Source organism: Oncorhynchus nerka, linkage group LG6 (assembly GCF_034236695.1).
Source record: "Oncorhynchus nerka isolate Pitt River linkage group LG6, Oner_Uvic_2.0, whole genome shotgun sequence".
NCBI lineage: Eukaryota > Metazoa > Chordata > Actinopteri > Salmoniformes > Salmonidae > Oncorhynchus > Oncorhynchus nerka.
Window position 1 is genome coordinate 25,420,924 of NC_088401.1, and position 22,340 is coordinate 25,443,263.

General features: G+C 42.4%; 1 protein-coding gene across 2 annotated transcripts; it reads left to right on the plus strand.

Moving 5' to 3' along the window:
* The first annotated feature begins 2,863 nt into the window (after window positions 1–2,863).
* Window positions 2,864–17,073, plus strand: LOC115130235 (polyadenylate-binding protein 2-B-like). 2 transcript variants are annotated; one of them, XM_065019429.1, is made up of 7 exons: window positions 2,864–3,369; window positions 5,013–5,121; window positions 6,797–6,864; window positions 7,120–7,226; window positions 8,407–8,494; window positions 9,112–9,266; window positions 16,503–17,073. In XM_065019429.1, exons 1-7 carry the CDS (start codon window positions 3,223–3,225, stop codon window positions 16,687–16,689), a joined length of 861 nt encoding a protein of 286 aa, XP_064875501.1. In that variant the 5' UTR covers window positions 2,864–3,222; the 3' UTR covers window positions 16,690–17,073. The 2 variants fall into 2 exon arrangements, with proteins under 2 accessions (XP_064875501.1, XP_064875502.1); XM_065019430.1 differs by lacking the exon at window positions 16,503–17,073 and adding an exon at window positions 15,627–16,332 and having other exon boundaries at window positions 2,865–3,369.
* Window positions 17,074–22,340: the final 5,267 nt, after the last annotated feature.

Below are 22,340 nucleotides of genomic sequence, written 5' to 3' on the forward strand. Positions count from 1 at the left end.
AAAAATATCCTCTCCAGTGATTTGCAGAAGAGGATGTCTTCCTTAATTTAACCCACATAAATGTAACAGACATACAGTATATCAGGAGCTGTGCCAGGCCCGCCACGTCTGTTGACTCATCCAGCTGTAACGCATAGAATTCACTGGCTTGTATGTGAAGCAGTAATTGTTTCGAAACATCTCCTGCCATGTCACTGATGCATCGTGAAACAGTTTAGTTTGATGAAGGCATTGTCTGTATAGTTTTTTTGGCCTTTTCCCCCAGCATTGTCCCAGCCATATCCGCGGCAGCAGGAAGAATTAAGTCCTCCACAATAGTATGGGGCTTGCCTGTCCTAGCCACTCGGTAGCTCACCATATAAGACACTTCTAGCCCCTTCTTACTAATGGTATCTGTTGCTTTTATACATGTCTTATTACTTGAAAGTCATCTTAATTCTCACTCAAAAAACTCCCGTGGCTTATTTTTCAAATTGGCATGTTTTGTTTCTAAATGTCTGCGCAAGAGTGAAGGTTTCATCGAGTTGTGAGATAGTACTTTTGCACATAAAACACACTGTCACTGGGGAAAGGCACTACTCCCAATATAAGTGAAGCCCAAATCAATGTAGTTCTCATCATATTTGCGCCTCTTCGATGGTCCAACGCCCCTGCCTGTTGTTCGGTGCTTTCACGGGTTAGGGGGCAGTAGCTCTTCGGCTGCATCAGATTCACAACTTTCATGCTAGCTGGGCTAACAACAAATGTAGAATTACTGATGCCAGCATTGGATGTGTTCCTGGAAGCAGAACAACTTGTGTCATCGACAGGTGCAGGTGTAGTACTGCTGGTAGTAGCAGTACTATAAGTAGAGCTGGTATATGTCTCTATGGACGCGAGCCTTACTTCTTTTAACCATTTATCAATTTTAGAGCAAACATACGACCGTTAGTGGAATTCCCGCGAGAGAGTAATGGTTAATGTGATTGGATGTTAATTATTTGACTAGGCTACCTGTATTTGACATTGTGTTGCTATTTGCTGAACACTAGATGGTTTAATTTTATTTTTGGCAGTGAAACAAGGCTATTCAGGTGAGAGAAAAAAACTCACTCAAATGGATAACCCTGTTGGAAAATATATATAGACCGTTTGAAAATGTGAAAAAAACAACAACAAAAAAAGTTTTATTTTTATTTTAAAAATCTGAATCACATTTTTAGTTGGCGTACCCCCGACGGCATTGCTCGTACCCCTGTGTTACGTGAACCCCAGTTTGGGAATACCTTCTCTAATTGAACAAAATACTTTATATGGATTATTATCTTAACAAATGTACTGATGGGGGTCAAATTATCTGTTAAGATACAGTATGTTGCATGAATTCACAAATTTAAAAATGATTTAATTATTAGGCCTACTCTCACAATTTCACACATTTTCAACACCTTTTCCCAATTCTACGTTTGACAAGCAGTTTCACCACTTGGCACTGTGCATACACATGGTCATGGCTGTGCGTACATTTATGCACACACAAGCAACCGTTCATATTGATCAATCTCACATTTGGTTTACTCACGGATTTGTGCCTACGCATGATTGATAAATGAGGCCCCTGGGCTGTTGGTGTGGATGGTAGAGCTCTCGTCTCTGGACCGCAGGATAGTACGATAGCACCCAATACTTATGTGTACATCAGTCGGCTACACTGGTGGCAGAGGTGAGATACCTATAGGGCTTTTGTGATAGCTCATTTGGATAGGCCTATGAAGCCTGGGCACATGGACGCAGTAGCATAAGCTGATGATAGTTCTACTGCGCCTGTGAGGAGCTCTCAATATACATTGGTTGTCTGCAGTTAGATATTTACAGTTATTACACATCCAGCCATTTATTTTCAAGATTACAACCTAATCTGTAACCCAACCTGATCTGGTAGTTTAATAAAAAACAAACTGTATAAATTACATGGTAAACATTTAGCTATGTGCTTTATTCACAACACTTTCTCTCACTAGACTTTTCTTGCAGTAACATCAATCCCCACCATTTCTGAGAATTTTTGTATTTTTTATTATTTTAATATTGAAAGTGTGCATTGCTGCCAAAGATATGTAATTGACTGAGGTGGATTCACCTGACTCGAAGGTGTCACGCTAGCAGCAAATATTTATATAACTAAACCAAGATAGACCACAGCCTGTCATTTCCAATGGGAAAGAATTAGTCACAGTGGGCTGAACAAGCAAGGAGGTGGGAAGAGCCAAGCACGAGCAAACGAGAGCCTATTGGCCCGTTCTTGCATGCGTCGGTTTATTTCCGTTAGGGAACACCTACTCTGTTAAGTGCGCGTGTGCAATAACTCAATTCGCCATTGCACTCCTTCTAATTAACGTGATTTTAAAAAAAATATTCGCAAAAGGTAAAGTGTACAAGACTTAGTCCACTCTGTTCATAACATATTCTAGTTTTGGGAACAGAAAACTGTAACGAGATCAAACGTTTAATCGATGAGAAATGTTGCAGAATGTTCCATCGTTCCCGTTGCTGGGCACTGGGCTTTCTCTCAAAAACAGATTTGGTCGTTTTTGCAAATGCCAAGCGGATGCTTCACATTTATACATCCGGTGAAATATCTGTCTCATTCGTTCTATCTGTGCTCGTGGAGGAGCAGAGAATTAATGAAAATTCAGTCATCGGTCGAAAGACTAAATGGGTGGGCTTTGTGATTGACATACTTCTAAATCGAATCAGAGTTTGAAGTGTAAAAGCGAAATTGGTAAGAATGCATAAATGTGCTGCAATATATCCAATAGACGACAACGAAAAACGGTAGAAGGTGTGTCTACAATGCTTAATTGAGTAATAAGATTGCGAGTTTACGCCCGCAGTACGTAACTCCACCCCCGACTTCCATTTCTGAACTGAGGACACAGCACTCGCGAAGAGAATTTTTTAGGTTATGTATATTTCTTAATGTAAATAAACTGTAACGTTAGGCTCTCCACTGAAACTTTGATACACACACACACAACTGAAGTAGTCTTTGCAATTGTAGTTGGAACCCGTTCGGACAGTGGCTAGAGTCGAAGCTGGCCTTTTATTTCACGTTTTAACTTTCCTAAGCGGCGGTTTCCGCCGTTTTTTTTCTTTCGCCCCACTCACTCTCCCGCTGTGTGAGTAGGGGCCTGTAACGTTGGTTTAAGCCACGAGGCGCGTCGGATAAACCGGAATTGGGAGATGGCGGAGTTCGGTAACGGAATGGACTCAGGGATGACGGAAGAATCCCTGCTGGACTCAGACCCAGGGCACCCAGAACTAGAAGACCCGGGTGTTGGCGATGAGGAACCTGGATTAGAGGAGGGAGAGGCCGCGATCGAGGACCCGGTAAGTGAAGGGCATAGTTTATGCCCAAAATCTCACTCAAGTTGAGACAATACATGTGTATTGTACGATAGAGATTGCGGGTGTAACGCGTTATTTTAAGCTGCAATCAGCTATATTTTTTATTCCCGGTGTTTTTAAAAAAAAAATCTCTTGGTTGATATCCGACATTGAGGCTCAGTAGAAATGTGTGGTGACATGCGTGATTTTGGCGGCCATGTTGGCGCAGCAGCGTTGGTAGTTTCTCTGCGCCAGTGCTGTCGACCTAGTGGAGAAAAAATATTCGTCGCAAAAATGCAATACGGAGATGTAGACAGGGGCGAGGGTAGGACAGGCCGCCATTAGCCGCCGAATTGCGAGTCCATCCGCAGACACTGCGAGAGCTCACGGTAAACACGCCTCCTTTCTTTTCTCATACGCTGACGGCTGCTGTAATGGAAGCGCTGATGCGCATACGGAACATGATGGTCAACTCCGTGAAAATTTAAGTGATGACTAGTAAAAAAAGCTTTAATGTTTTGACTTACTATCTATCTGTTATATAGCTAAAATGCTAGCAGAAAAGTATGCTGCACTGCTCTGTTGTAGTAGGGATTTATGGATATTTGGGCTGGATATAACGTTAGTGGGAGGGAGCCGACGAGATAATGCTAGTTGGCTTGCTAATAATTGGGATGTTTCAGACATGCACCTGACACGCATGTTTATTCTCCCAGTAAAGTCATTGAATCACTTGCGAAACGCAAGACTATTATAAGTAGGTATTATCTCTTGATAAATTAGTGGGTAATGGATATTACTGTGGAAGTGTTAAAGATGCGGTTTGAAAATAGTCACATTAAAGCTGTTGGCTTGCATTTATGTTATCTACAATGTTTCTGATTTGTATATGCATGTGTGATAGTGGTCTTTGGCATGAATGTGTTCGAAAGCAATTATGTAAAGCACGAGACTGGGGGTGCGGTATTTTTTAGGGCTGGGCTTGCATCCTTCGATATTTTCAGGAGGGAAGAGACTACACTAAATATGCGACAAAATGCAGCCAGTCATCACCGAATCAAATAAGCCATGTAGTTTCCAGGGATTTCACTGTTTCCTCTTGAAGCCAGTCGAAGCTGTTGAATTTGTCTATTGTTTGTTATGATCAATGGGGCCATGCAAGACATCCCCAAGACCTGGAATGGATTAACCTGCAATGCAAATTGTGTCAGTAGTCCAGGATGGATTTGGAGCAACTCCCACTGCGCTGCAATGCAGCAATGTCGAGGAGGCCTAAACCCAATAAGGGATCCCACCCAACAGGATGTATGGCACCACTGTCTTATTGGCCATCACTGAGGCGGTGGGGATTCTTGCTGAGCGAGCAGTCTGTGAAATGAATGGTGAAGCCTGATCCAAAGACCCCGGGCCAATGGTCATGTGCTGCGAGCCTGTTCCACTCAGCAGCTAGTGCAGGAACAGGGTCATCTTAGGCTACTGAACTGCCAATTGTGTCATGCGCTTGCACGGCATGGATGAATACGATGAAATAATTTATTCGGTACATTTTTTTTGTTTTCTTCCCATGATGTCTGTCAAGCCTGCCGACTAGGTGTGGTGTGTGTTGCAATTGATGAATATTGATGTATTGATTTATTTATTTTCAGGAGCTGGAGGCGATCAAAGCTCGGGTGCGAGAGATGGAGGAGGAAGCAGAAAAGCTGAAGGAGTTACAGAACGAGGTGGAGAAACAGATGAATCTTAGCCCTCCACCAGGTGAGTTTATTTGGGAAGAAAGAGTGATAAGGTGCCTTGGAACATGTCTCCCAAAAATTACTGTTTGAGAAGACCGACTGATTTTTGTATTTCACAGAAGTTTCCAGAGCAGCTACAAGACGGAGATGAATTAATATCAAACCCTTCCAAATATACACTACCGTTCAAAAGTTTGGGGTCACTTAGAAATGTCCTTGTTTTTGAAAGAAAAGCACACACAAAATCCCATTAAAATAATATCACATTGATCAGAAATACAGTGTAGATGTTGTAAATGACTATTGAAGCTATAAAAAAATATATAATAATAATTAAAAAGATAAATCTACATGGGCGTACAGAGGCCCATTATCAGTAACCATCACGCCTATGTTCCAATGGCATGGTTGTGTTAGCTCATCCACGATAATCATTTTAAAAGGCTAATTGATTATTGGAAAACACTTGCAATTATGTTACGCACAGCTGAAAACTGTTGTGCTGATTTAAAGAAACAAAAAGGCCAGTTTTATTGCATCTGGAGCATCAGCATTTGTGGGTTCAATTACAGGCTCAAAATGGCCAGAAACAAAGACCTTTCTTCTGAAACTCGTCAGTCTATTGTTCTGAGAAATTAAGGCCATTCCATACGAGAAATTGCCAAGAAACTGAACATCTCGTACAATGCTGTGTACTACTACCTTCACAGAACAGCGCAAACTGTCTCTAACCAGAATAGAAAGAGGAGTGGGAGGCCCCGGTGCACAACTAAGCAAGAGGACAAGTACATTAGTGTGTAGTTTGAGAAACAGGTGCCTCACAAGTCCTCAACTGGCAGCTTCATTAAGTAGTACCCGCAAAACAACAGTTTCAACGTCAACAGTGAAGAGGAGACACCGGGATGCTGGCATTCTAGGCAGTTGCAAAGAAAGCCATATCTCAGACTGGCCAATGAAAAGAAAAGCTTAAGATGGGCAAAAGAACACAGATACTAGACAGAGGAAGATTGGAAAGACAAATCTAAGTTTGAGGTGTTCGGATCACAAAGAACATTCGTGGGGGAGTGCTTGACGCCATCTGTCAAGCATGGTGGAGGCAATTTGATGGTCTGGGGGTGCTTTGGTGGTGATACAGGATAAAAGAGGTCTTGAAGAAGGAAGGCTATCGCTCCATTTTGCAACGCCATACCCTGTGGACGGCGCTTAATTGGAGACAATTTCCTCCTACGACAGGACAATGACCCAAAGCACAGCTCCAAACTAGGCAAGAACTATTTAGGGAAGAAGCAGTCAGAATACTAGCTATCTATAATCTCAGCCCTATTGAGCTGTTGTGGGAGCAGTTTGACCGTATGGTATGTAAGAAGTGCGCATCAAGCCAATCCAACTTGTGGGAGGTGCTTCAGGAAGTATGGGTTGAAATCTCTTCAGATTACCTCAACAAATTGTTAACTAGAATGCCAAAGGTCTGCATGGCTGTAATTGCTGCAAACGGAGGATTCTTTGACGAAAGCAAAGTTTGAAGGGCACAATTATTTCAATTCAAAATCATTATTTATAACCTTGTCTTGACTATTTCCTATTAATTTTGCACCTCATTTCATGTATGTTTTCATGGAAAACAAGGACACTTCTAAGTGACCCCAAACTTTTGAACGGTAGTGTATATAAATTTGTCTCAATTTTGCTCTCTCTAGCCGGTCCCGTCATCATGTCCATCGAGGAGAAAATGGAAGCTGACGCGAGATCTATCTATGTTGGAAACGTAAGGCTTCACCCTCTCCTTAACCTCAGATGGTGTTTCTATTTTGGGTGTATGTGGAATTCACCTGGTTAGGTGTTCAAGATGATTCTATCATATGATGAGTGTAGCAGAGTTTCAAATTGACATCATGCACGATTTCACACTACTTTGAATGCAAAAACCTCGATTTGGAGTTTGGCACTGAGTTGATTCTGTATTGCGGAATTGACTAGCCATTGTCAGCGGTATTTCACTGTTCTCCCTCTCTGTGGACAGGTTGATTACGGCGCCACGGCGGAGGAGCTAGAAGCCCACTTTCACGGTTGCGGCTCCGTCAACAGAGTCACCATCCTGTGTGACAAGTTCACAGGGCATCCCAAAGGGTAAATGCCTACACCCTCATTCCCTCCATTTGCAGTAGTGCTCTTTCACTTGCAGACCTGTGAGTACACTATGCAGCGTTCTTCTATCAGTCATCTAGAGTAAATAAGACGTCTACAGCCTCTACCCTAAAGATTGCGTAGACACCATTTTTACCAGCTATACCCTCTCGGCATCCCAGAGGGTAATTGCCGACATTCCACGTGCGGGTTAGAGAATTAGTGCATCTTTATTCACAGTTAAGTAAATACATTGTCCTAGTCATCTAAAGCAGTGTGATCTAGAGTTAAGAAGACTTTCAGCCTCAAGATCATCTACATGCTCACACGTCTGATCGTCATGTTTTGAATTTGTATGATTTTGTACATGCAGGCCTTTACTTCAATGGGATCTTCCTGTTTAAATGAAGGTTAAAAATATTTATTTGTGTGGCACTGATTCGCATGGATGCATTATTGAATAGATACATTTGGGAATTTCAGCTTGTAAGGTTACAGATCTGTGTTCAGCCGACCCATTATTTTGTCACATTGCTCATAGACCCAGTCTGTAGGTGCTTGCTTGGTTAGACCTTCAGAGAGTGGGGGGGGGGGGGTCAACAAATTGCATATCTGCATTTTTTTTTTTACTATCAGAAATAGACACTTCTACATTGTGTTGTTTATCACTTAGCAACAGCTAAGGAGGAGAAAGTGGCTCTCTCAAAAGACTGAAACCACATTGCCCTAACTCTCTATAGAGATGACTTGGACTTCAGCACAGAGGATTTCTTTACTGACATGGTGGTCTAGCTCACTCAAGTGCCCATGTCCATTTTATAGCCATGCGCACAGGTGTACAATTCATGACTAGTATAAAAGCTTTTATCATTCCCTTTCCACTTAAAGTAATGCAATTATACTAGCTAATATTATTCTGTTTGATTCAGGTCTCAGTAGTGTTACTTTTAGTTAATTGAAAGTAACTGCTTATTATAATAGCCTGGAGTTATTTTCTAAAGCTTGTATTTGTGTATGAGAAACCAGTTAGGATGATGATGATCAGGTTGCTAAACTGTTGCTCATCACACATGTTTTTGTCATTATTAGGGAATTATTGAAAAGAGGTGTCCATGATTGTTCAGTGATTTGTGCTCTGATTTTAGTGCCTCATGACGCTCTTATATTTCTGCTGCTGTTGCAGGTTTGCCTATATCGAGTTTTCAGACAAGGAGTCTGTGAGGACGGCCATGGCATTGGACGAGTCTCTGTTCAGAGGAAGGCAGATTAAGGTGAGGACGCAACACTGTTTCAAAAACCAGGTTTCCATTCAACCTTTTTGTATGCGAGTAAAGTACATGTTGGGGAAAAAGTCATGCCTGCCATGGCAACTACAGATATGTATGTGCAAATATTGATATAATAACCAAGTAAACTTGGGAGTCACGCGATATGCTGTGTGGTCCTCCCACTATGACTACAGTTTATTAGGTTATAGATTAAGTTATGAACTTCCCAGGGTGGTGAAAGTGCATGGTGAGGAGTTTGATGCGCCTTTCTACGACATCATCACGCACAGACTTTTTTTGTCCCCAGCAAGTCGGTTTGATGGAAACAAATCTCTGATTTGCGTTTATGGTTTTTATGCAGATTTTAGAATATTTGTATGAAAATCTGTCGCCAATTGGATGGAAACCTAGCTACTGTCAGTCAATTCCGTTTCAAATTAAATAAAGAAATGGGGAAAATCTAAATTCTGAGCAGTTTCTGTATGAACTGAATTTCAGTTCCATTTCCTATGTTAACTGGGTGTTAAATGGGACTGACCCCTGTACCCTTCTGAACTCTGAGGCCCCTGTGCTATTGTCTAACCTGTGCTTTCCGGTTTCCCCTGTCTTGATCCTGCCAGGTGGGTGTGAAGAGAACAAACAGGCCAGGTATCAGCACCACAGACCGCGGGTTTCCTCGGGCCCGCTTCCGCTCACGAGGAGGGAACTTCAACCCGTCGCGCGCACGTTACTACAGTGGCTACACACCGCCCAGAGGCAGAGGACGGGCCTTCAGGTGAGCACCCCGGAACACTCATACCCTGAGACTGAGAGACAGCTGGCCATTACCTGGGGGAGGGGAAGAGTGTGGAAAAGTGAGGGAGAGTGAGTTGAAAGGCGGTAGAATTAGTGAGATTATGGAGGAAGTGAGGATGAGCAGAGCGGGAGATGGTGGGCAGTGAGGACACTGTAAAGCCTGAAGCCAACCCCCCCCACCACACACACACTGTTTGTAGATCTTAAAGCACCGAATTGGTGTAAGTAATTTGGTAGCGCAAACACTGAAGGGGCAGGTGCTAGTGATGGTTTTCTGACCTGGCTTCAGAATGTGCAGTGAAGAGAGAGTACTGAGGAGAGAGTATGCTCAATTCTAAACATGCTCCTGCCCTAGACTCAGTGGGGCCATCAGGTGTCTATGGGCTGGTGGTTGAAACTGGGTGTATAGAGAATCATTGAAGGTACAGTGTCTATAGAAAGTCTACACCAGTCTTTCACATTTTGTTGTGTTACAAAGTGGGATTGAAATAGATTTTAATAAATACATTTCATTGATCTACACAATCTTCCATAATGTCAGTGAAAATAAAGTTCTACACTTTAACAAAGGAATAAAAATTAAAGGACAAAAATATAGTCGTTGCAGAATAAAAAGTTGTAGCACCTGAAGGTGCTAAACAGGATTTTTACAAACATTTTTAAATGTTTACATTTTAGTCATTTAGCAAATGCGCTTATCAAGAGCGACTTATACTGACCAAACCGCATGCACGTCCGCATGTTTATTTTGTCCCGCCACACCAGAAGTAATCAGGACACGCAGGTTGAAATATCAAAAACAAACTCTGAACCTGGGGACAGGTCGAAAAGCATTAAACATTTATGGAAATGTAGCTAGCTAGCTTGCTGTTACTAGCTAATTTGTCCTGGGATATTAACACTGGGTTGTTTATTATATCTGAAATGCACAAGGTCCTCTACTCTGAGAGTTCATAATAAACGGTAAACCCAATTAGTTTTTTGTAATCTCTTCATGCTTTTTCTTCTTTGAACTTTATATGGCGGTTGGCAACCAACTTTACGGCGCATTACAACAGATGAACTGAATGTGGACTTCAGTTCATCTTCCAATCACCCATGTGGGTATATGCTCTTAAAAACCAATTGAGGAAATGGGAGAGGCAGGACTTGCTGAGCGCCACAAATAGAACATAGTTCTATTTTAGCACCTGCCCATACAGAAGCTTGTGAGCAGTTTGGGTGCAATGATTGAATAACATGTATGCATACATTTATTTTGCAGCTAGACTCGGGAGGCCCTAATATTAGCCACTTTCAATCTAACATACCGAAACAAAACAAACTATGCAAGACTTAGTATGCCAAACGATCTGCAAGAGATTTTCTTGTAGGTAGAGCGCATTGGCGTAGGATTCTATTGCAAGGAACTCCCAAATGGCACTGCGGTTTAAGGCACTGTAGTGCTTGAGGCGTCACTACAGACCTGGGTTCGATCCCAGGCTGTGTCACAGCCAGCTGTAACAAGAAGACCCGTGAGGCGGCGCACAATTCTCTCAGCGTCGTCCGGGTTAGGAGAGGGTTTGGCCAGGCCGGGATATACTTGTCCCATCGCACTCTTGTGGTGGGCCGGGTGCCTGCAAGCTGACTTCAGTTGCAAGCTGGATAATGTTTCCTCCGACACATTGGCGGGCTGGCTTCCGGATTAAGCAGTGTGTCAAGAAGCAGTGCGGCTTGGCAGGGTCGTGTTTTAGGACACATGGCTCTTGACCTTCACCTCTCTCGGGTCCATAGGGGAGTTGCAGCGACGGGACAAGACTCACTACCAATTTGAAATCACAAAATTGGGGTGAAATAAAATGAATTTATATATATATATATATATGGATTCTATTGCATTGACAGGCTCGACGCAGGCCCATACTCTACACAGACCGGTGCGCCATAACCAGCCCTGCAGTAGGCCTATATGCAAAGTGCCATATATGGATCTGACACTTTGAACTGGACTGTGTTTACAGCATGAGCGGTCATGAGTTGCTGAGCTTGTTTTGAGATCAAAGCAAGCGCTGCATGTAGCCACCTGTGCAAGTTTTGTTCATATCCTTTGCTAGTTAGTGAGTTTTTATCCCAGTTATAGCCAATTTCTAGTCAACAATGGGGAGTGGTTGCTTCCTACAAGAGCACAAAATGTTTACATTTCTAGCCATCTTTGAAAAGCGAGTCAGGTTGAGAGCTTTTTTTGTAACTCTTAAAGGGGCAGTGTTGTATTTTGAGACTGTCTTGTAAAAGCGAAGTAGGCAAAGGGTAGCATAGTTTGTCTGATTCTCTATAATAATCGTATGGGAATAATGCATTTTATTTCTTTAACTAGGCAAGTCAGTTAAGAAAATTCTTAGTTTCAACACGGCCTACCCCGGGCCGATTGTGCGACTCCCAATCACGGCCGGATGTATTTCAGCCTAGATTTGAAACAGGGACTGTAGTGGCCCCTCTTGCACTGAGATGCAGTGCCTTAGACCGCTGCGCCACTGGAGCCCTTGTAAAGTGGTTTCTTACCTCAAACAACGCATTTTCAGTCACCTTGTCTGAAGGAGAAGTGGATAAGCAGACAGGCTAATATCAAGCCCTGCCTTTGTATTTTCTTTCCACATCTCATGGAATGTGGGCCTACATTGAACACCACATATTGGCTGCTACTATAGGCTGAATGATAAAACCGCTATTTCCATGTTAAAATGTTATGGGATGCAATTTTTATTTGATTTTTTATTGTAGGCCGCTCTTGTAGGTAAGCACAGGCAAAATGCTAGAGGAAAACATTGTTCAGTCTGCTTTACACCAGACACTGCAAGAGGAATTCACCTTTCAGCATGACCATAACCGACAACACACAGCCAAAATCTACACTGGAGTTGCTAACCAAGAAGTGTAACTCTTCCTGAGTAGCTGAGTTAGACTTTCAAGCTGATTTAAGTCTATGGCCAGCCATGATCCTTGACAGAGTTTGAATAATATTTTTATTTTTTTAAAGAATCATGGGTAAATATTGCACAATACAGTAAAGCTCTTATAAGACTTACCCAGGTAGCCTTGTGATTTAAGAGGGTTGGGCAAGTAACTGAAAGGTTGCTGGTTTGAATCCCCAAGCCGACTAGGTGAATAATCTGTGCCCTTGAGCAAGGCACAACCTTAATTTCTCCTGTAAGTCACTCTTGATAAGTGTCTGCTAAATGACTCAAATGTACCCAGCTGTAATCGCTGCCAAAGGTGTTGTCCATTTCGAGATATATTCGTGTTTTAATTTTCATCTTTAAAAAGTTTGAATTTTGCGTTTTGACAGAGTATATTGTGTAGATTGACAAATGTATATGTTACTTCGTAACACAATAAAATGTGAAGAAATCCAAGGGGGGTATAGACTGTTGCTATAGGCACTGAACGTCTATAAGCCTGCCTGTAGTGGGAGGGGACTGAAGCGTAGGCTAGCATTGCTGAACAACATTCCAGCAAAATCAGTGAAGGTGTGTATCCAGAGCACAGTGGAGGAGAGGTTCCCTTTTAGAGTGGGGTAATGGTGAGTGGAAAGGTAAGCGAGACTGGTGGAGGGAGTCAGATGGGTCAGTCAGTGTGGAGCGGTCTTGTTGCATGCACCACCTACAACCGTTTCAGAGGAGGCAGCCAAACTGTCAGTGCACGGCAGTGCGATCCTCCCAGGCTGTACATGTATGCGTGGCAGGCTCTTTGTACGACTTGGACATACATTACGTATACATACATACTGTCTGTGAGTGAGCATCTCTCCCATAGTGCTGGTCATTAATACTTTAAAAGGTGACAGGCAAAGAGTGACTTGCCTGGTTTTGTTTTCATTTGTTCGGTGCTAATGGTTGGATTCCATTTTAGAATGTTGATGCGACCTTAAGGACAATTAAGATGCCATGTAAGTTTTAAATGCAAATGGGTGTCTTTAGTGTACCATCTCTAGGTAGACACGTTAGCATTGTTGCTTAAACATTAATTGGTGCGTGTGTATATTTCTATAGTATTAGTTTTCCTGCTGTACTTTTCCTCTCAGTTAACTAGATGTTGTTCTAATGATTCACTGTTAGGAGACAAGTGCACTGTGTTCAGAGGAATAGAATATATCCATCCTGTTTGTTAACCTGGTGCAGCTGCTCCAGAGCTGTCTTTTGCCTGTGACCTTTCCAAAGCAACATCCCTGCAATCTGTATTTGTTTTCAATCCATACAAAAGCCTACCCCCTATGTATGTAAAACCTGGAGTGGATCAAAGCTCTGTGCACTGGGAGTCTGGTGTGTCTCCCTGGAGTGTGTGTCCTGCTGTGTCTCTCAGTGTGAGGTGAGAGGGGGGTTCCCATGATGACTCATTGAGCGCTCACGGTGGAGCTCTGTCTCTGGGCCCATGTGCTGTTCAATATGTATTGCTGAGACTGAGGGCTGCAGAGCAATCAAACTGAGCATCCTCAACAACTGACATGCAATGAGATTCTGACCAATGGACCAACCTTTCCATTCATCTAGACTAATGGTATCCGTTGGTCATCTGTAGTACCTTATTTGTCCCCTCTGTGGGAGCTGCTGATATGATTGTCAATCAACAATCACTGATAGCATATTTTTGCCGGGCAAAAAAAAGTATCTGCAAAGTCCTATTTAAGACAATTAGTAGGATGACATGTGATTTGGAAATTATATGTGATTGAAAATGATTTTGGTCTAGTCAGAATCTCATGCCCCATGCACTCTGATAGATAGCTCATCAGCCTGGTCTCATAGACTACACATAATATAGTAAAGGTAAAACCGGGACACTCGAATTAGTATGATATGTTACATTTTTAATATGGTTACATAATACATAAATCGCAAACGTCTAGCAACCCATAGGTTGCGAGTTCAAATCTCATCACAGATCATTTGAGCTAATTAGCAACTTTTCAACTACTTACTACTTAGCATGTTAGCTGTAACTTTAACCGTTTTAGCTGACCGTAACCCTTTAACCTAACTCCTAAACTTAACCCCTAGCCTAGCTAACGTTAGCCACTAGCTAGAATTCGTAATATCATACATTTGCTGGTTGAGAGAATGCCAAGTGTGTGCAAAGCTGTCATCGAGGCAACGGGTGGCTACTTTTAAGAATCCTAAATGTAAAATATATTTTGATTTAACACTTTCTTGGTTACTACATGATTCCATGTGTTATTTCATAGTATTGATGTCTTCACTATTATTCTACAATGTAGAAAATGGTAAACAATTTAAGGAAAAACCCTGGAATGAGTGTCAACTTTCGACTGGTACTGTGTTACGAATTACATCATACGAAATGGGCGATGAACATCCACAAATTTAGTACATACTAAATGGAGCATCTTGAATTTATGTACAGAATAATACGAAATTCTGAGACCAGGTTGGGCTCATACATATTACCCAGAGATGGGCTAACCCAGTAGTGGTTTGCCCACTATGTGGAGAGTGCAGGTGCTTTGTCTTGTTGCTAAAACCAACTTGATTGTAAACTACACATTGGTGCATCAAATACATAGGCTAGATGGCCACTTGGCCAGGCAGTCCCACCCACTGCCTTCACTTCCGGAATGGAGGGTTCATTCCTGCAGCCTGATTTTGACTTCAGCATTCTAACCAGTGGTTTCTGCTTTAGTGTGACCCCTGTGTTTGTGGGCACTGGATGCCTGGGTCTGACGGTGGTGATGTGTGAGAATGGAAAAGCAATGTGTGATTTGATTTTGATGCTGGCTGTGTCTGTGTTGAGATGGTCCAGGTTGTCAGGAGAATGGGTCAGTCGAGTCTTTGTCTGCATGCTGTATGTATGTGGCCTGTCCTATAGCACGTGAAGGACTGTTCTAGTGTGTCTGTCATTCTGTTGGGAGGGTTTGTGGGGTGGGTTGGAGGCTGCTGTTCTCAGGTTCTCTCCCAACAGCGACCTCAGGAGCTGCTCTCAACAGAGAGAAAGAGGAGAGAGAGAGAGAAAGAGGGAGAGCGAGTGCCTCACTGTCCCCACCCCTATTATTTTTATAGTCCTGTATAATCTGAGAATTACACATTTTACTGTTGACAAAGCTGATTTCAGCTTCTTTCTGTACGGTCAATTATTCTTAATTGAAATTGTGGTAATTCAACACTTATCAAAGGCACAATGCCATTAAGATGGTATACATTAAAATCTTTATGCACCCCCCCAGTCTCCCTGAAGGATTGAGATCTCACCAGGCCCCCTTTCTACCTGCACACATACACACACTTGACACCTAAAATTGGTGTCTGTCTTTTTAAGCCAAGAAACTCACCCTCTTTTTCTCTCTCTTTTCCAGGGGCCGAGGGCGAACAACATCGTGGTATTCCCCTTACTAATACCCCCAAACACCCTTACTATCACCTCCTTGTCCCCATACAAAAAAAGAATGAAAAAAGTCCCCCAATAAAGGAAGGAACCCTGAGAAGAAAAAAGACAAAAAAAAGACAAAAAAATATATATAAATATATCCTGGACAGACAAACTGGCCGCAGTGTGCGATTGTGTGTGAGCGTGCGTGTGCGGAGTTGGTGCGGTCACCCTGGTAAGGTATATGATGGCCGTTGGGGAGATTTGGTGGCATTTCTTTTGAGAAGATGTTATCTCAGGCTGCAGATGTGTCTCCTTTGTCTGGGTGTGAGGGTCACAGCCCCCAAATGCTTACATTTGAAAAGCAAACATCGAGGATAAGTCAATCTTTTTTGCTTTTTTTTATGTACCGTACATGTGAAACTTCCAATAGCAAAAATGTTGTTTATTTTTTAGGTTGTGGTATTGGAGTTCTCATATTCCCTTGTCTATCTGACCAGTTGCCACTTACCCTGCCCCATCCTTTAACTCATCACTTTTGTTACCATCTCCCTTTGGTTCCATCCCATGCTCTCTTGTTTTCAGTATCTGACAGCGATTGCCTTTCAGTGGGTAAAAAAATAAATGTCATCTCCTTTTAGCCCATGGCATTCACCCCAAGAAAGCATGGCCAGAGCTCTGCCAACTTTACTTTATTTTGTGGGTCTGGTACTTTTTTCCCCTCCTTGCACCCCTCTGCCTTTCTGTGCTGCTTCTCCTCCCATTTGTCCTTTACCTCATCTCCATGTCCTTCACCTCCTCTGTGTCCCTCTTCTTTCTCCCCCTCTCCTCTCTCTGTATATTAGACCACTTCTTGTCGTTTCAGGTTTCAGGACCAGTGGAGGCTGACAACCCCTGCTCCGGTGGCCGCGGCGCCCCCCAATGTCTCGGCAGGGTCTCTCTCTCTCACTGCTCCTGCTATGCACACTCACCCCATCCTTTCTGTGTGGGGGGGAGGGGGCCAGGGAGATCACAGGGCTACCGCAGGGGGCATTTACTACAACAAGCGTTGAGCTGTCTTACACACACACACTAGGCCCACACACTTTGCAGACACTACACAACCAACCACCACACATATTTATAGAGCGAGTTAATGTCAAGATGGCAGCAGCTGTTTTAGTTGGGAGAGTGAGAAAGATGGGACCAGAGAAGGGGCGGTGGGGGACCAGAGAAGGGGTGGGGGACCAGGGCCCTGGCCCCGTTTCGGACAGTGGCACAGGGGCTAAAGTAATTAATTAAAAAGAGTGGCGCTTTTATTTTAAGGGGGGTGGGTTTGTGTGGAGGGGTTTGGTTTTTGGAAACAGGAGTGGGTTTAAAAAAAAAAAAGTTTAGCTTTTTTATTTTTAACCCATAAGTCTGTAATTAGAAAAAAAAATAAAGACTGTAAAAAATTACATGTTTGGTTTTTTTTTCTCCAAGGGTTGCAAAGCATTTTGGTATACTTAAGCGGTTCAAGACGGGTTCAAACCGACATATTTGTGTACAGTGCGATCTGAATGGCGCAACATAAATGTCTGTGCTCTCCGTTATGGCCCTGGTTGTTCCGCTTCACATGCCGTCCTCTGCTTTAATCTGAGATGCAGTATGTGAAATTACATTTGCAATGCGTCGCGTCACATTTTGTTGTATCCAGACAAAGGAGCCATTTCCTCTGCCTGTGATCCTCACAACTTCGTTTACAATACCGCATATGAAACGGGAGACCCTAGCGATTGTAGCAAAAGTAGTATAATCTCGCTGTGGTGTTCTCGGAAGGATTTAGATCTCAACATGAAAAAACACAATAATATAATCATGTCGTGCATAAAACTGAAGTTGTAACGAGTCGCCAGGCATTTGAATAGCGTATGTGTGGCTCAGAGGACGCTGGGCAGAACATGATGGCGCCAGATAGCTGCCAAAAATTGAACATACCGAAATTGTTAGGAGCGTAAGAAAAGCAATGCGTGAAACGTAAACGTACAAACCCTATGAATTAACATTTTGATGTTACACGTTCAATTATTACTTTACATATCCCTTTACTTGTTTACATAATTTTTATACGTACAAACGTGTCAGGAATGTGGCATCTGCAAATGACATGAACCGAACGTAGCTAAGCGAAGTTAGCTAGTCAAGCAACTAGCTTAGAAGCTAGTTTCTTTGCAGCTTCCGGTTTTCATTTTCAAAATAAGGCTAGAGCTTGTTTTAGAATGGCATTGAATAACGATGTTATACCAGTAGATGGCGTAGTATAGGCTTGGGTCTTGTTAAGCAAATGACCTATGCGAATTATACTATTAAGACACAGAAGAGCCTTTTCTAGAATAACCGCAAAACTGCAAAAAAGAAAGTAAATATGATTTAGGCTAAGCCTATTCCACTATATAAATATGCCATGCTGTTAATGGCCATTTAATTGCATCATTTTATAGCTGCGTGGGTTGGTGTGGTGATCATGTAACCTGATGAATCACACTTTCCAGTATTTGGGAGCAAAAACGGTAGGGCTTAAATTAGGCATTTTGTATTTGTGAATTCCACTGTATGTGGGCTTGTTACAGCCGTTTGCATTAGTAGTAACCAAGAAAGTGCATTGCACAACCCCACCACACAGAGGCTATATCAATACATGAGAAAACAAAATATGAAGTATTGGCAAAAACCTGAACTGGTAGGTTTTAGCCAAGCGGTCACACATGGTCAAGACGATCCTATTATTGCCAGATCTGTTTTCACTATCAGCCACTGCATGTGCTTTTTCAACTGTTTTTCTTAAGTATTTAGAGGCCTGTGAGCTAGGGTCAATAATAAAAAGTTAAACACAAATGGAGTTGTTATTCAAGACACCAGTACCCAAAATAATAGCAAAATTGCAATGCCTACAATTTTATTTGAATAGGCCTAAATTAAACTTTGAATTATTAAAGTGATGGACTAACTTTTGGATACTTTTGAATACACACATGGATTTCAATAGACATGAATAACGTTCATTCTCTTTGATTTAGTTCCTATTGCCATTCAGACACATGACAATGGATGACTGACTTGAATGAAGGAATAATTAAATGTTCACATGTGTTGGAGTGATAAGTTGCACACATCATGCATGCTCTGCACTTCATTTGGCAAATAGGCCAAAATGAGGGAATAATGACTGGCTGTATGCCTCCAGAAGGGCATCTTCTGAAGATGAGGGGTGCTTTTCGGAAGGCGCATGGTGCTGTATAGAAATCACAAGCTCTTCAACTGGGAAGCAGTGTCGCGATGGAGGAAAAGGCAAATACGGAGACTACCTAAAACCACTGCAACAGAGGTATTGTAAAGTGTGGGATTGCCAGATTTAGCCTACGTTTAACCTCAGATGTTTATGACCCGATCCATATAAATGTCAAAATACTTTAAATTCATATTAAATCCTCCTACAGAATATGATTTGGCAAGATTGAACGATGAAATACATTTAAAAATAATCTAAAGACACCAGTGGTCATAATTCATAGATTAATAATGGGTGTTTAGTGAATGTTTCATTATTCCTGGTATATACTACTGGTTATGATTGCAGAGCCCAGAGAATGGGATGGTGCAATATTGAATTAGTCATATTTTGATCAAGTGCATACATGGGGATGTCTACGTCACCCATGCTGTAGAGATACACCTAGCGGCCTGGAACTTTCCTGTTGTAGGTATAATACAGCTAGCGCTATCTAGACTTGTGCTGGCAAACAAATCTATTACATTAGTTTATTTATTTCACCTTTATTTAACCAGGTAGGCAAGTTGCGACCTGGCCAAAGCAGTTCGACACGTACAACAACACAGAGTCACACATGGAGTAAAACAAACATACAGTCAATAATACAGTAGCAAACGAGGGAGGGAGGTAAAGGCAAAAAATGCCATTGTGGCAAAGTAAATACAATATAGCAAGTAAAACATTTAATTTAAAAAACACTGGAATGGTAGATTTGCAGTGGAAGAATGTGCAAAGTAAAGATAGAAATAATGGGGGTGCAAAGGAGCAAAATAACTAAATGAATGCAGTAGGGGAAGAGGTAGTTGTTTGGGCTAAATTATAGATGGGCTATGTACAGGTGCAGTAATCTGTGAGCTGCTCTGACAGCTGGTGCTTAAAGCTAGTGAGGGGGATAAGTGTTTCCAGTTCCAGACATTTTTGCAGTTCGTTCCAGTCATTGGCAGCAGAGAACTGGAAGGCAAGGCGGCCAAAGTAAGAATTGGTTTTGGGGGTGACCAGAGAGATTTACCTGCAGGAGCGCGTGCTACAGGTGGGTGCTGCTATGGTGACCAGCGAGGTGAGATAAGGGGGGACTTTACCTAGCAGGGTCTTGTAGATGACCTGGAGCCAGTGGGTTTGGCGACAAGTATGGAGCGAGGGCCAGCCAACGAGAGCGTACAGGTCGCAGTGGTGGGTAGTATATGGGGCTTTGGTGACAAAACGGATGGCACTGTGATAGACTGCATCCAATTTATTGAGTAAGGTATTGGAGGCTATTTTGTAAATGACGTCGCCGAAGTCGAGGATCAGTAGGATGGTCAGTTTTACAAGGGTATGTTTGGCAGTATGCGTGAAAGAGGCTTTGTTGCGAAATAGGAAGCCAATTCTAGATTTAACTTTGGATTGGAGATGTTTGATGAGAGTCTGGAAGGAGGGTTTACAGTCAAACCAGACACCTAGCTATTTGTAGTTGTCCACATATTCTAAGACAGAACCGTCCAGAGTAGTGATGTTGGACGGGCGGGCAGGTGGAGGCAGCGATCGGTTGAAGAGCATGCCTTTAGTTTTACTTGTATTTAAGAGCAATTGGAGGCCACGGAAGGATAGTTGTATGGCATTGAAGCTCGTCTGGAGGGTTGTTAACCCAGTCAAAAGAAGGGCCAGAAGTATACAGAATGGTGTCATCTGCGTAGAGGTGGATCAGACTCAACAGCAGCAAGAGAGACATCATTGATGTATACAGAGAAGAGAGTCGGTCCAAGAATTGAACCCTGTGGCACCCCAATAGAGACTGCCAGAGGCCCGGACAACAGGCCCTCTGATTTGACACACTGAACTCTATCAGAGAAATAGTTGGTGAACCAGGCGAGGTAATCATTTGAGAAACCAAGGCTATCGAGTCTGCCGATGAGGATGTGGTGATTGACAGAGTCGAAAGCCTTGGCCAGGTCAATGAATACGGCTGCACAGTATTGTTTCTTATCGATGGCGGTTAAGATATTGTTTAGGACCTTGAGCGTGGCTGAGGTGCACCCATGACCAGCTCTGAAACCAGATTGCATAGCGGAGAAGGTATGGTGGGATTCGAAATGGTCGGTAATCTGTTTGTTGACTTGGCTTTCGAAGACCTTAGAAAGGCAGGGTAGGATAGATCTAGGTCTGTAGCAGTTTGGGTCAAGATTGTCCCCCTTTTTGAAGAGGGGGATGACTGCAGCTGTTTTCCAATCTTTGGGAATCTCAGACGACACGAAAGAGAGGATGAACAGGCTAGTAATAGGGGTTGCAATAATTTCGGCAGATAATTTTAGAGAGAAAGGGTCCAGATTGTCTAGCCCGGCTGATTTGTAGGGGTCCAGATTTTGCAGCTCTTTCAGAACATCAGCTGACTGGATTTGGGAGGAGAAATGGGAAAGGCTTAGGCGAGTTGCTGTGCGGGGGTGCAGTGCTGTTGACCAGGGTAGGGGTAGCTAGGTGGAAAGCATGGCCAGCCGTAAGAAAATGCATATTGAAATTCTCAATTATAGTGGATTTATCGGTAGTGACAGTGTTTCCTATCCTCAGTGCAGTGGGCAGCTGGGAGGTGTTCTTATTCTCCAAGGACTTTATAGTGTCCCAGAACATTTTTGAGTTTGTGTTGCAGGAAGCAAATTTCTGCTTGAAAAAGCTAGCCTTGGCTTCTAGCTTCCCTGAAAAGTTGCATATCATGGGGGCTGTTTGATGCTAATGCAGAACGCCATAGGATGTTTTTGTGTTGGTTAAGGGCAGTCAGGTCTGGAGAGAACCAGGCACATTTAGTGACCTAAATGTGGAGTAAACTCAACTGAGGACTATTAGAGAAACAAGACTTTTAACCTGAAAATGTGCAGGATACCTCTTTCCTTGACTTCTGTTTTTTTTTTTATACGGTGTTATGTTCATTCGAGTAGCACTAACAGCCCGTTTGGTGTACGTTGTTGGTGAGAGGAAACTTCCAAAACTAGGTATTATTATATGTCAGAATTGCAACAAGATTTGTTCAAGCCTAAAATGTTAGTCCATAATCGTAACACGTCTACATTTCACGCATGGCTTTTCTTACAATCCTAACAATATGTACGTTAAACCTTTTGGCAGCTATCTAGCTCCATAAAAAATTATCAGTCTTCTGTTATGAAATGGTGCCAATTTTGTAATGTCATTCAGTATGATGTATTTTACAGTTAGGGTTAAATATAGTAAATTGTTTATTTTGCTTACTATATTTAGAAAAGTATTTCAAGCCCTATTCCACCACTTCTGTTGAAAAGGGGAAAACATGTTTTTTTATTTAAAAAAAATAAGTTATTTGTACTGTTAGGTGTGCCCTCATTTTAATATTTCTGGCAGTATAAATAAGCATTACTAGGTATTGTTTATGGCCCTCATGATAAATAATTAATATTGTGTATGTCTATT